Raw genomic sequence first — 14,688 nt, 5'->3', positions numbered from 1 at the left:
ACTCATCATTTCTAATAGTTTTTTAATACTCTATTTCGAATAAGTTAACTACCCACCGAATAGATGAGTTTGTCTAGGCAACCAACCGTTTGAGTCTCTTAGGGGACTCAAACGGGGGCAAGTTGGTCATTTTAAGCCTTAAAAATTTCACGCGCGTGTTGTTTGGTACCAATGCTAGGTTAGATTGGTACCATTGTCCGAAAATTTTGATACCAAAGTAAGGTTGCTTGGTACCAATCCTGATAAGAATTTGATACCAATACCAGGTTATAATGGTACCATTGTGTAACTTTTTGAGTGTTTGAGTCTTTTTTGGACTCAAACAGTTGGTTATCAAGGCTTTCTCCCGAATAGATGTAGCATTGCCCGATAATCTACTAGTTATAACATTAAAGCCAACCCTGCTTTTTTTGTCCTTCTATTTTCCTGGTCCTCTCCAGATACTTGTACATGGACATATCACAAATGGTTTTGAGACTTGTGACTGTTATGCAGTTGTGGCCTTTGGGATGCAAGTTGGTTAGTGTCAGAAAGAGTATGTGCATCGACTTTTTTTTTGTTGATCGAGTTGGAATTGCATTAAGTTATGACTTTAAGTTTCTTGATTTTGGATGAAAAACTCCATGTAACTATATTTAGTATTCATTTGATAGCACAATAAAATTTTTAAATTTTGGCTTTACATTGTAAGCTTTTTTCCCAAATTTATTTTGGAAAATGATATACATAAATGGAAATAAAATATTAAATCAAGCATTTATTACCTGATGTGAAAATGTGTTTTGAATTCTTTAACTGTTTCCATCTAAAGAAATGTATTTAATGTTTATATGTAGCTCTTAGGACTATATATAACATTACCCATTTATTTTTCATGACATTTTTTATTTGGACTTCCATTTTTTCTAGATTGGACTTTTAGAGAGAGAGAGAGAGTGGTACATCTATGATCTACCTATGTGAAACAAAGATTGCTATCTAAATGCTACTCAGTTGTTACAAAAAACTACACACACCCCCTTCCAACTACAGACATGTTCTCCCCACGTTATTTTCAGTTCAGTTGTAATCAATTCAGTTCAATTTGATTCAATTTAGCTTCAACTACCATTTCTTAGTTTTAATTTAATTCATTTCAATTCAGTTGCAATAAGTTTAGTTCAATTCAATTGCAATCAGTTCAATTCAATTCAATTGTTTTACGTTGAAGAGAATATGCCCATAATTGGTACGAAAAGGAAAAAAACAAAAAAACTAGTATGCCGTATATATAAATTATAATTACATACTTCTTCCAAATAATGTCAATTTACTAGTATTCATTAGATTTTATGAAAACAATTGAAAAGATATTGGTATCGGTACTAACAATCTATCTAATAAATATCAAATTGATATTTATCGAATAGATGTCAATAACAACTCAATTTCTAAATTGACTATCAATAAATGATTTTGAAAATATTAATGTGAAAAATCTAACAATTTAAAATGATTTAAAACCGACATTTTTTTTAATTAAAACTATTATTAACCATAATCATAGTTTGATGACCACCTAAATACATGTAATCACTAATCCCACAACTCCATTAAGCATCATGTAATATTGTAATTCATGATCATGACATTAGTGATTAGTTACCTTACCTACTCATGGGTGTTACATTTATCTTGCAACCACCATACCATCATTGTAACTTTCATTTTAAGTGAGGTGGGACCTAGGCATTATTCATCAAATGGTCCACACATGCTAATGAATTTCCACCATATTATGATACCATCCCATCAAATGAAAGCCATTGAAGCTTATCCCATCATAAGAAAATGATTATATGTTGTAGAAGCCTATACTACTCCTAAGTGTAATAGTACCACATAATTACTACTCCTAGTACATTGTTATTATCACTTGTATAAAAAACTGTCACAACTCACAACTGGATCAACATCAACTAATCAAAATAAATTAAAAACTTTTTAAGGTTGAGAAAATAGAGAAAGAAAAGTGTAAAAAAAGGGCCAAATGCAGCTCAAAAGTGCTTGAAAAATAATCATTGATAGTATAACACCTTCTCATTTGATATATGAGAGTGTAATTGATTTATCATCATAGCTGCATTGACTTCACTTTCAAGCAAAGACCCGATAAAATAGATTTAAAAAAACACACGAAATTTAAAAAAAAAATTGAAAAAAAAATCCTATTTTTTATGAAATTTGTTTACAAGCTAACTAGAAAAAAAAGGTGTAATTTCTCTCAGACAAATGCCTCGTTTTGTCGTCACGATTTTAAGAATGGAGTCGGACTCGTCATCAAATTTGAATCATCACAGAGAAAATCAGCGTCAATAAAAAAAAAAAAAAAACCCAGCTTTCCTAAATTATCTCAATTAAAATTCCAAAAGAGAGAGGAAATAAATTGAAGAAATTAAAAAGATTTTGAAATGATAGAAGAAGGAAATAAATCAGACTAACCAGAAAATTTTAAGAGTGTTAGAAAAAAAGGGCAAATTTGAGGTCGAAATTGAGAAAGAATGGCGAAGCAAAAAAGAGGAGAGAGAGAGTGAGAGAGAAAGGGGGGAATTAAGAAAGTGAAGAAGGTGGAGTTATTATAGCTAAAGCCTAAAGGTGCGGTGGTGAGATAGGGGTATTAGGGTTCAGAATTAGGGTTCAAAGTCAACTATTGGTTACTCATTATTTCATCTTAAATTCAGCCCAGGCCCATCACTGTTCATCCGGGCTTCTATAGGATATATCCCATTGAGTTTGAACCTAATCTAATCTTCTCTATGGAAACCTAAAACCAGAGTTGGGCATTGGCCTGTCAAATCACCTAGGCCTTTTTTCCGTGGTTGAAAAAATCTCAACTGCTTTTAAGCATGACTATTTATGATCTAAAAAACATGTCATTTATCTCTCATTTTATAAAAGGTCATCATGCCTCATAATTCGTATTGACAAATGTAGTCTATTCATGACTAGAAAAAAAACATCATCCTAATATAAATCTTAGGTATATAAAATTTGAAGAGAAAATAAATTATTTAAAAAATGTGTCTCTCGTGTTATGATATTCACATACAACCCACCAGGCCAGGCCACCACTGTGACTCTCGTGTTATGATAAAAACAACTCATGTCAAACTATACCGGCGACTGGTCTTTGTACAGGCTTGGGTGCAAGTTATGTGGTTGATTCTATTTCTTTCCTTTAATTTCTCTATGTATATAAGAAGTCTTGAATACTTTGTTGTCTACCTTTTTTTTACAAATATACCCCTAACTATAAAAGAAAACTACAATACTTACCACTCTATTCGTTTAAAAATAAAAAGAAAAAACGTATCTAACAAATGCAAAGCAATTGCCACTCATCCTTCAATTTTGCACGCATAGCGTGCATATAAAGACTATTATGTTGTAATTAGCAGAGCTTTTCCCCAATTAGTATCGTGCAGAGATGATCATGGACTAGACCGGGCTTTGGTAAAAAAAAAGTGGCCCATTTTGGGTTTTTCACCTAGTACCCCTGAGTTTTGCGAATATTCACCAGGTACCCTCGCAGTTTTCAAAATGCACAAAGTGCCCTTGAGGTTATGAAAATACATGACTTGACCCTGCCGTGAAGTTCCTTCAATTTCGTTAGTCATAGAGGCCAAATTCTCAACATACGTCCTAAATCCCCTACTTAGCTTCCTAAACAACCACTACCTTCCCGAAACCACCCCCTCTTGTCCCCCGGTCCTCGAAAACTTCCCTCTTTTTTCCCACCATCGAAAATCGCCCCCTCCTCTTCCCCATCACAGAAAACCTCCCACTCCCCTTCCCCATCCCCAAAAACCTCCCCCTCCCCTTCCCCAGCCTCGAAAACCTTATCTGCTGAATTTTCGAGGCTGAGGAAGGGGAGGGGGAGGTTTTCGAGGCTGGGGAAGGGAATGGGGGAGGTTTTCGGGACTAGGGAAGGGGGGAGGTTTTCAAGGTGGTGGTGGCATGGCGGTGGTTGGCCGGGGTGGCTGGTAGGTGAGGAAGGGTGGGGATTTAATTAACTAACATTAATGAGGTTTAATTATAGTTAATTAAAATTAATTAGTAATAATTAGGTTAGTTAGGGGTTGATTTAGCTTTAATGTCTAATGGAGCTGACAGCCGTAAGCCGTTAGTCATTAAGGTTCTCTGAGTTTTTTTTTTTCAAAACCTCAGGGGCAACTTGTGTATTTTAGAAACTGCGAGGATACGCGGTGAAAAATCCATTATATATATATATATATATAATATATATTATATATAATATATATATATATATATATATATAATATATATATATTATGAGACGGAGGGAGTATGCTTTTTACATAACTTTATCGTTCTTACACTATTTGTGTTTGGCGTTCTAACACTTGTTCATTCCGCCAATTCTGAAAATATATATCATTCCTCTACTTTTAAATATAAGACATGCAAAATTATCAGTAATTTGCTTTCCACAATATTCTTTTTACAGATAATAGATAAATACTGTAACATTAATTTTATCTTACAAAATACCTACTTATTAAGCTTTGGCACAATTAAAGCCGCTGCAAATAGAAACCCAAATAATCAAAGCCAGAATCAGAAGTAATATTGCCAAGATGACTAATTTTGATTTTACATTCTGGTACCACATCTTCCTCTTCACTTCCGTTGCTATCTTTTTGTATTCCAAAGACTGAAACAACAAGGATCAACAACAGATTAACTCAAGCTATCAAAAATAAGTAACTCAATGAACAATCCAACATCCCCACCCAAAATAATAAAACGTGCTAATCTTACTCATGATACTTTTCCTTTCTCCAAGACTCCAACAGAAAAGATTGTTCACTTTGTAAACAGTAAACATAAGTCATGGTGATGTAACTCACATCTTTTGCGATTATTTTAATGGTTACACTATGAGTTTTGCAATATTTACATACTTTATTTTGAGTGTACATTTAACTCACACATGAAAATATAGGTTGTTATGTAGTATGATATTAGGATTCTGCATGAATGTATAATTTCAAAATTATCACTTTTTAATAATGAATTAAAGATATCTAGATTCAAATAGCAAACGCAAAATTCAAAGTGAAAACAACTCGAAAAGACAGCATTATATTACAATGTGGTAACACAAATGGTATTACCGAATTGTGTAGCGCCTCAGCTTGCTCTGCAACATCGCTTATATGTTGGCCTCTTTCAAGAATCTAGAAGTCAAGGCAACAACGAAAGGAGTCAAATTCAAACCCCACATTCCAGGGTCTTTAATTGCTGCTTTCACTTATTACAATTTCTTCACTTTATTTACCTTGTCTACGTTGTTCGATATGATAACTTGGACCTCCGAAATTTGAGCTTTCACCTTTGCAATCTTATCAATCTCTTCAGCGTGATCAACAACCCATTGCATATGCTGCTTCATTATAGGCCTGTTTTGCACCAACCACGGTCACCAATGACTTAAATTGATCATACTTTCATACTAGCAGTTAAGCAAATACTTCATGTGTTTTTTTTTTTTTCTCATTGTCACATCGGAAAAATACACAATATAGGAGAGCATATGGGATAAAAAAAAGAACTTGATGTATACACGACATGTTTGCATCTAGTATTTCAAAACATTTGAAATACGAAAACGTCATGATTGCAACATCAGCCACTCTCTGCTAAATATAATAGTTTCCTCACAAACATACATACCATAGTACAATATATGCCATTTTTCTACCAAGTAAGTGTTGGCCCAGTGGTGATGGGGACTGGCTTTGGTAGGACGGACCCGTGTTCGAATCCCCGCAACACCCTTGGGAGAGGAATGAAACCTAACCACCCCGAACTTGGCCTCGATCCGGATGTAGCCCGAAGGGTGAACCAGGTGCAAACACCAAAATAAATATATGCCATTTTTCTTACTCAAAAAAGGTTTGTGAACACTAAGCAAGCATGTGTTAGATGGAAGAGAGATAATAATTTTGTTTTACTCTTTGAACTATTTAGAATATTTGAGGCCCCCTTACTTTAAAGCCAGGAGGGGCTGTGTTATTGATACATTTAAACAACCTATCAGATCATCCTGAATAACGTTGCAGCTTATTGCATCTAAACAATGGAGGAAGTACTCCTTTTAACTTTTTAAGTTATTGTTAAAAGATGTTCCATTTGATTAGGTTTGAAAGAAATCATACCCAAATTTCTTAGTAAGACTGTTTGCCTTGGCTGCATCCCCTTTACCTTGACCATATATCTTCTTGAAATCTTCTCTGATGCGTTCCAGAAACTCGAATAAAATCTGTTGTGTTCCTACTGATTCTCTTGCTACTACGCTGTAAACTGCATAATATTTTTGAAATCACTTAGTTTCATGTAATTCATCCAGATTCCACACATATATTCTCTGCTTTCTTCCATACATAACAATAACATGCTAAATGCCATGTTATAAACTTTTATAGACATATAGTCACATAGCTCAACAGGTAAGCATATATAATGAATACCATATCCATCTTCAACTAAGAAGTTGAAGGTGTGTCCATCGTATTTTGTGGTGAACTTTTTGTGAGGATCAGGTGGGAGATTGTTGAGCCATTGAGCAGCAATGCTGGTTAAGTTGCTGGGTTGGATCATGTGCTCGGCCAATATATCGGTTCCTCGAGCGACAAAACTGTATAGGATCCAATCTTGACCCATCTTACTATCCAAACAATACTATAGGTAACCACAACTTTCTTAAACTTGTTATGAATGAAAGTTGAAACTGGCAATTCAAGTATATATCTTACAAGAAAGTAATAATGAATTCTCATTGTTTTTTGGCTTCCTTCACCTCTAAGTTTCCGAAGCTGAAATTTCCTGGTGACTGGTGAACTTACAGATTACAGAAGCAGTCTTAGTTATCAATTGCGAGCATCTAGATGGTTGAAATGGTCTCAATCAATGGTATAACGTTAATTCCTCCCAAAAGATTTCCTTTCTCGGTTAAGAAGACTTTCTTTTTCAGAGAAATGGTATACTATACACGCTTCTTTTCTTTTTTTGCTTAGAATAAACAAACAGATTTTTCTGGCGCTTAATATTATTGACGAAGCCTGACGAACCTTCGTGCCAATATTTTCCAAAGGAATGTCACATGTTAGTTTTTAAAATACCTGTATGGTACAAGCAGATTTCTTTTGGTCCATTATCTCACTTGTTTCACTACACAAATGATAATGACTTAGGCTCCGTTTGGTAGGACGTAAAACATTTTCAGTGTAAAATGATTTTCATGGAAAACAATTTACAATGGAAAACACAATTCCAAAATTAGTTTTCCGTTGTTTGGTTTCATGTAAGAAAAATGATGTAATGAAAGGGAAATGGAAAGGAAAGTAAGGAAGTAGTGAGAGGAGTGTACAAGAGAGATAAGAAAAATAGTTTTCCCTTCATTTTGAAAGGAAAATGGTTTTCCATCATTGGGAGAGTAATTTTACCCCAAGGAAAAATGGTTTTACACACTCTTGCCAACCAAACAATGTAAAACTAAAAATAGAGGAAAACAGTTTTTCGGAAAAACGTTTTACGCCCTACCAAACGGAGCCTTAATGCGTTATTTATAAGGAAGGTCTCAAATCTTATACCAAAATATATGGAGAAACTACACATCTGTTACTATATTTATATGAATAATGCATACCACAAATTTACAATAATGCATATCAAGGTGAAAATTTGTGATCTTCATAAGAACATGTGAAGAAATAATATCTTCTATTTGCTTTTACCACAACACTCAAGATCTCGATTAAGCTCAAAAGCCATAATTGAATACATTGTTTGTTTCCCTCCCTATCAATATGAATACTTTTATTTCATTAACATAGCACAAACCAATACTATTGCAATTTCGCAAAGTCTGACACGTGGAAATTATTAAAGAAAGAACAACTGGCTATAAGTGAGTAGTGAGTCTAGTGACCAATAACAGAAGACCTCTTATCGACTACTATATCCTGTTTCTTCATCCAACTCGTACACCCAAAGCAATACCCCAACTACCAAAACAAACCGTAACATTCTTCCTGCAATAACAAAACTCTCTTGTATTGGATGTTAGAAGCCTTCATGCAACCCACTAAGGCATTAAGGAAACCCTGCATTTGGTGTCAAAAGCAGCTGCTGGTAGAATGTCTCTTTCTTCTATGTGATCTCAGTGACTTGGCTCAGAAGTGAGAAGTGTGTCAAATGCCAAGAAGCCTCAAGGGTTCGATCTCGCTTCCTTAGCCTGCAATCCACATTGCCTTGGTAAGACGGTATAGATCTATTAGGCACTCTTGTAATCTGTAATTTGTGTGACAAGAATGATATTTTAACCTTTAGGCTTCGCCTCGATTGGGATTTGTATTAAGGGGAAGTTTTAATGGGGAAATTAATACTAGAGAACCAACATAGGGGGTTAAGTTTCCTGAAAGAAAGGTTCTACATGTCAGATATGAATTACTAGAGTAATTAATACTACCTCCGTTTCAAAATAAGTGCAACATTTGCATAGTGTTTACTATTCACAGTTTAAACTTTAATTAGCTTTGGTGATTTACATTTTAGGAAAAACATAGTCATGTGGGATCTTGTTAGATTCGTCCGGATGTGAATTTTTTTAATATCAACTTTTTATAATTTTTACTTATTGATAATTGAAGATATTAATGGTTAAAATAATGCATTGGCAAACGTGCAAACAAGAAATGTTGCACTTATTTAGAAACAGAGGAAGTATATGTTTTTGGTATCAAGGTATGTTGTGTCTCATGAGAGGCTGCAAGCCATTGAATAGAGAGCTTCAAACAGGGGAGGAGCAGCAAAGTTTTCGGTTTTGATGCAGAATACATGAAGAACAGATTAATAATCAAAGTAAATGAATTTGAGGAAGATCCAGAACCTTGGAAAATAAAATAACATCCAATACATGGTTGGAAATTGAACGAGCAAAAATGAAAACTAAAATTAAATAACTAATCTTACATGAACTAAGAAATGATAGATAATGAAAGTTTATAGTAATATTTTACAAGGACTTGTACCATAGAAGAGAGGACAGGAGAGTAAAATGAATCAGAAGCAGATTGTGTTGGTCAATATAGCCAGATGATGGAGAAAAGAGAGGCAGAGAGAGAGAGAGAGTACTGAAAGGGGATAGAGTAATGTATTATCCTCATTTGAGAAGAAAAACTACAGATCCAAAGAATTCACCCCAATTCAGCCATAAATATCTAGCACATAAGAAGTACCCGTCAATTGCTACAACCATTACGCTCAATCCAAGCAGCCTTCATGGAATAGATAGACCAGAAGTGTTTTAGATGTTAATTTTGATGACAGTTTTTCTCTCTAACCTAATCCAATTATCACATTATACTTTGTGTTGGTTGGGTTGCATATTCCAAGCTCCTACCAAACACTTTCTACGTAGACGTACAATATGGGAATCCTTGTTTGACATCTTTAAACGCTGGCTGAACATGTACCTCATAATTCACATAGATGCACACAAATGAATGTAGTCTTGATGATTTTATTGTTCAGTTCATTGAACATTAAGATAAAAGCAAGTAGATAACAACATCAAGAGTATTTGGAGCTATCTTCAATTCAGTGGTTTGCAAAATGTATATGAATATTCATTCATGTCTACAGAAAGAGATTTGCTCTAAGACATGATTCTAATAAAATAAGGGACTCTACTCTGCTCCAATGGATTAATCTACCATTATCCCTTTTGGAAATATAGAGTGCCCTGAAATCGAATATCACACCATCTATGTTCCAAATCAGGTGATTGCTATGTTGCACTTGATTCGTGTAAGATGGTGACAGACTGATCTTGTGTACTTTGGCACCCAATATGCGACCTTTTCTGATACAATTGACAAAAATATCAAGGGTCTGTTCTGAACCTGCTCACCACTCAGTTTTGCTACCCTCCTACACTACAGTCCTACTGCAAGATTTGTCAGTTGTAATTTGAATGCCAGAAAAAATTTACTTAAGCTTTTCTTCCACCCAAAAAGTTGAATGGTTTTTTTTTTATTTATGTGCATGTTGAAACAGCACCACTGTAAAAATTTTCAACAATAACTGATGAAAGTGATTGCTTATGTGAATAATATTTTGCATTTCATGGAGCTAAAACTGATAGGATCTGAGCAAGACTTACCCCAAAGTCAAAGGAACTGGAACTGGAACTGGAACTGGAACTGCTAATAATTAAGTGCCTAATGATCATGGATAAATTTGATTTCTCTGGCTTCATCTTCAAGTCAAGCAAGAAGACCATGCCGTGCTCCATCATATCATGGTTTTTCCTTCTTGATCCAAAAGAAAGAGGAAGTTACACCTATGATAATTTGTAGCATTGTCAAATTGAGGAAAAGAAGTGGAGTAGCTTGAAAAAGAGAACAGGAACTCTTCACCATACAAAGAAGCTATCACCTTGAGTTTGTCTGGAGCAAACCTGAGAGGAGGTTATTGAAGTATTCGGAAACTGTCCAGATTACGAACATAGAAGTAAAAATTTGATGTTATCCGGCATCTCGGCTTGAGCAACATATGATGGTGTATGAACTAATTATTCTTGACCTTCTTTTGTTACAACCTGAAAGGCACTCTTGATAGTTTGAGGAGAAAAAACAAAAATTTTCAGCTTGTATATCATGTGCTTGAGAAGTCGATTTCTTGAATTTGTGAAATTCAATTCCGAAAAAACTCATTTCCTGCATCATGTCAAATTTCAAAATCCAGATTAAGCATGACTGCTTGGAATCTTGACAATTTGCTAAGTTGACTCTTAATTCTCCAATCTGCATGAACCAACATAGATAATTTGCTAAAGAATTGTCAAGAGTAATAAAACCCAATATACAACTGAAACTTTCAAACTTAAGCAAGTGTAGGACCAGGGAAGCATGCATGAATGGAAAAAATTCTCAATTTTCAAGAACAAGTAGTTTGTACGAAACAAAACCATGGTAGGTAGTTCTAAACTCAGAACCTGGACATGGATGGAAAATGCATCACATCTATTCTCACTGTTGTTTGAAACCAATACAAATTAAGCTCATTAAATTTGACTCACAACTGAACAATTAAGCAGTTTTAACTTTTGAATAGCTGGTTGTCTAATTCTGCAGGAGTATTCCAAGATCGCATGCTTTCATGTAGCTTAAGTTAGCCATCTAGGATATCTATGTGGTGCTACTAGTAAGTAGTAACTAAGAGTCTAAGATCTAGATTTAAAAGACATATATGTTATATCTTGTGGTTCCCTACAAACAAAATAAATACTCAAAGGTTTAGGCATCTTATAGAATGGGTAGAGGCCTTACGAAGAGAAAGAAGTCCAAGCTAATGTTCGTTGTCAATACCAAGTCAAATGACGCAGGCCATTCAGGAGACCTGGATGAGTGCACATGTACGACGATATTTTTGCCCCCAGTATCATCTGATGAACAATTTTGTTCTCTAACATTATAATGAGCTCACCATTGACTTTCAACTAGTCCTTGAACATGGTTGAATCTCTCCTATTATTAGCTTTCCGTTTTAAGCAGTATTTGATTCCATCAGTGACACATGCAAAGCTCATCACTCACCATGACAGGAAGCAACTTCCTCTGATGATTGACAACATCATAACTATGGGCTAAAATGCATGTCTAACGTCAAAGCATCTTTGGAGCTCATAGAACTTCCAATTAGATCATGTCTTTGTCACATACTCCATACACTTTGCTTCTCCTTTCTAGATTTAATTTTTCAATAAATTAATCACCAAAAGTCTCGACAAGAGCATAAACCTTCCTTGAAATGGTGAAATCTCAAGGAGTCTCTAACGATAATCTGTATGCCAACAACCTTGGCTGCAAATTTTATGAAATTATGACAGTCACCGCATATTCGCAAATTTTTGAACACGCGAATTGAAGATTCTCCTTTTAAATTCAGTAATCCAAAAGCAACTGCTAGCTTCTCGCTGTGGCTGCATAAGACTTCCTCTTTCTCTTCTTGATCCAAATCTTGCAGAACAAAATCAGTATTTGGCAAATACCCTGCCAGTCGGACCTTATTGCTGATATCCATCAAGAATTTGGATATCTTCTCACTCTGCTCATTGCTTTTGTCACCAGCGATAAATGTGTGAACTTTGTTCTTAACCTGAATCCAACTACACCCTGGTGGTTTTGAAATTTGCTTTTGCTCCATTATCTTCCTATACATCGAAGCTTCATTCCACAGTTTGCCTTCAACAAATATGTTCGATAATAAAACATAATTTCCAGGATTGTCAGGTTCGATCTCAAACAGATGCTTTGCTGCAATTCGTGCCAGATCAACATTCTTATACACTCTACAACCCCCAAGTAAAGCACCCCAGGCACCAGCAGTTGGTTTCATGGGCATTCTCTGAATATATCCATATGCCTCATCAAGGCACCCAGCACGACTAAGTATATCAACTAAACTTGAATAGTGATCTGCATCAGGTTCAATAAGGTGACTCCTCATTGAATGAAAAACTTGAAGACCCTCATCAACAAGTTTTGAGTGACTGCAACCAGAGAGAACCCCTGTAAACGTAATTGAATTGGGTTTAACCCCTGATATTAACATATTTCTGAAGAGCAATAAAGCTTCTTCCCCTCTCCCATGCATGGCATTTGCAATAATGATCGTGTTCCATGCTACAGCATCCTTTCTAGGCATTATATTGAATATCTGACTGGATAGCTCAAGCTCACCACATTTAGCATACATGTAAACCAAAGCTGTTGTGGTTGTTATGTCAGTGAAGATCTTATTCCTGAAAATGTATGCATGTATCTCCTTTCCCTTCCTTAAGCTCTCTAGGTTCGAGCATGCAGGTAAAGCACTAGTTATTGTAATATGATTGGGTTTGAACCCTTCATCCTGCATTTGGACCAGCAATTCAAGAGCTAGGGTGTTTTCTCCATTTTGAACACACCCACCAATCACAGTATTCCATGAATCATAGTTTATGGGCACTCCCTGTTTTCTCATTTTACCAAATCGGCTGAGAGCCCTCTCTGATTCTCCATTTAAGAAATATGCTGACACGATAACATTCCAAGAGACAATGTCACGCACGAGCATGTTATCGAATACCAACTGAGCGTCTGCCAAGCATGAGCAACTTGCGTACATATCAACAAGTGCACTGGTAACGAAAGCATTTTCTCCAAACCCATCTTTCACAGCATAACCATGAATTTGCCTACCTAAATTCAAGCACTTCATTACAGAACAAGCAGGAAGAATCGAAGACAAAGTCACTGCATTCGGCCTCAACCCATTCAATCCCATCTTGCAAAAAGCTTGCAAAGCTTCCCCAAGAAACCCACAATTGACATAGCTGGACAACAATGATGTCCATGAAATAACATCCTTCACCGGCAACTCATTGAAAACAGATTGAGCACCGTCACAACACTTGCATTTCCCATACATATTGATCAAGGCATTTCCCAAGGTAAGATCAGATAGATATCCAAATCTAACAGCATCCTCATGGATCTCTTTCGCTTTTGTAAGATCGGCATATGCAGCGCACGCTTTCGCAGCTGATAGTAGTAGTATTCTATCAGGAAGCTGAATGTTCTGCTTTCTGAATAAAAAATACAGCTTGACTGCTTCATTTGGAAGATTCTGCTTTGTATAAGCAGAAATCAAGTTTGCCCAAGAATGTAGATTTGGTTCAGGAATTTTATCGAACAGTTGGCGTGCACGACTTAAATCGCCTGAGTTTAGAACAGGATTAAGCAGTTTCTCTCCTACATGGGGTGAGATATTAGCGGGTAACTTCAAACGCATGGCCTATGGCGCGAGGGGTATCGGGTTTGACTGTTGAGGACTGAGGGCAGCAGAGAGCTTTACACACCTACAACTGTACTAAGCACCGGTTGTTATTTGGCAACCGTTCTCACTAATGCTACTAGGTAGACTTGGGCATGGGCCGGACCCGAGCCCGTGAGTGGCGGGCCGTTTAACAGAAATGTGATAGGATGGTGTACACTTAATAAAAGTAATTACTAACTAGCCTCCCGCAAATTAGATCCTACACCGAGGTGTAGGATCATGTGGCTGACTTTTGGCAGTATTTTTGAAAGTGGGCCAGCTCTTTCTCTCTCATCACGTGAAATAATTTTTTTTAATGCACAAATGCATATGGTTTGGTGTACACTAATATACGAGTGTACATTTGGGAATTTTCAGTGATCAAAGCAATGACCATCAGTGTACATTGTGATTTTATTGAATTTCGGTATAAGACTATAATTGTACATATTGAATTTCATTAGTGAACAAATATCAAACACACCAGTGTACAAAGATCGGAAATTACTCACTTGACATATTTCGGTATGGGACTGTAATTGTACATATTGAATTTCATTAGTGAACAAACATCAACACACCCAGTGTACAAAGATTGCAAATTACTCACTTGACATCAGTTTCATGAATTGGGTTAGTTTCAGCTGGGGGTTGTCATTGTCTATTTTGATTTTATTAATGAACAACCACGAAGCCAAGAATGTACAAGGAGGTTGAGTGTGGAAAAGAGAGAAGTGGTGAACTTCGGTATGAGACTGTAATTGT

General features: G+C 35.8%; 2 protein-coding genes and 1 non-coding gene across 9 annotated transcripts; all 3 read right to left on the bottom strand.

Annotated features, from left to right (window-relative positions):
- Positions 1 to 2,258: 2,258 nt before the first annotated feature.
- Positions 2,259 to 2,342, bottom strand: LOC125499265 (small nucleolar RNA SNOR75). The gene has a single exon (XR_007275980.1). It is a non-coding gene; the product is annotated as a small nucleolar RNA SNOR75 (small nucleolar RNA).
- A 2,127-nt stretch (positions 2,343 to 4,469) lies between these two features.
- Positions 4,470 to 6,837, bottom strand: LOC104895994 (vesicle-associated membrane protein 724). The gene is made up of 5 exons (XM_048645803.2): positions 6,534 to 6,837; positions 6,222 to 6,366; positions 5,342 to 5,462; positions 5,178 to 5,240; positions 4,470 to 4,714 (listed from the first exon to the last, which is right to left on the bottom strand). Exons 1-5 carry the CDS (start codon positions 6,724 to 6,726, stop codon positions 4,559 to 4,561), a joined length of 678 nt encoding a protein of 225 aa, XP_048501760.1. The 5' UTR covers positions 6,727 to 6,837; the 3' UTR covers positions 4,470 to 4,558.
- A 2,747-nt stretch (positions 6,838 to 9,584) lies between these two features.
- Positions 9,585 to 14,067, bottom strand: LOC104895995 (pentatricopeptide repeat-containing protein At1g20230). 7 transcript variants are annotated; one of them, XM_057395580.1, is made up of 3 exons: positions 11,397 to 14,067; positions 10,229 to 10,871; positions 9,585 to 9,928 (listed from the first exon to the last, which is right to left on the bottom strand). In XM_057395580.1, the coding sequence occupies exon 1, from the start codon at positions 13,897 to 13,899 to the stop codon at positions 11,839 to 11,841; it is 2,061 nt and encodes a 686-aa protein (XP_057251563.1). In that variant the 5' UTR covers positions 13,900 to 14,067; the 3' UTR covers positions 9,585 to 9,928; positions 10,229 to 10,871; positions 11,397 to 11,838. The 7 variants fall into 7 exon arrangements, with proteins under 7 accessions (XP_057251563.1, XP_010680958.2, XP_048501759.1 ...); XM_010682656.4 differs by having other exon boundaries at positions 9,585 to 10,408; positions 10,504 to 10,871; XM_048645802.2 differs by having other exon boundaries at positions 9,585 to 10,376; positions 10,504 to 10,871.
- Between the last annotated feature and the right edge of the window lie 621 nt (positions 14,068 to 14,688).

Source organism: Beta vulgaris, chromosome 6, assembly GCF_026745355.1.
Source record: "Beta vulgaris subsp. vulgaris cultivar EL10 chromosome 6, EL10.2, whole genome shotgun sequence".
Classification (NCBI taxonomy): domain Eukaryota; kingdom Viridiplantae; phylum Streptophyta; class Magnoliopsida; order Caryophyllales; family Amaranthaceae; genus Beta; species Beta vulgaris.
The sequence above is the reverse complement of the archived record's forward strand: the minus strand, read 5'-3'. Positions and strand labels throughout refer to the sequence as shown.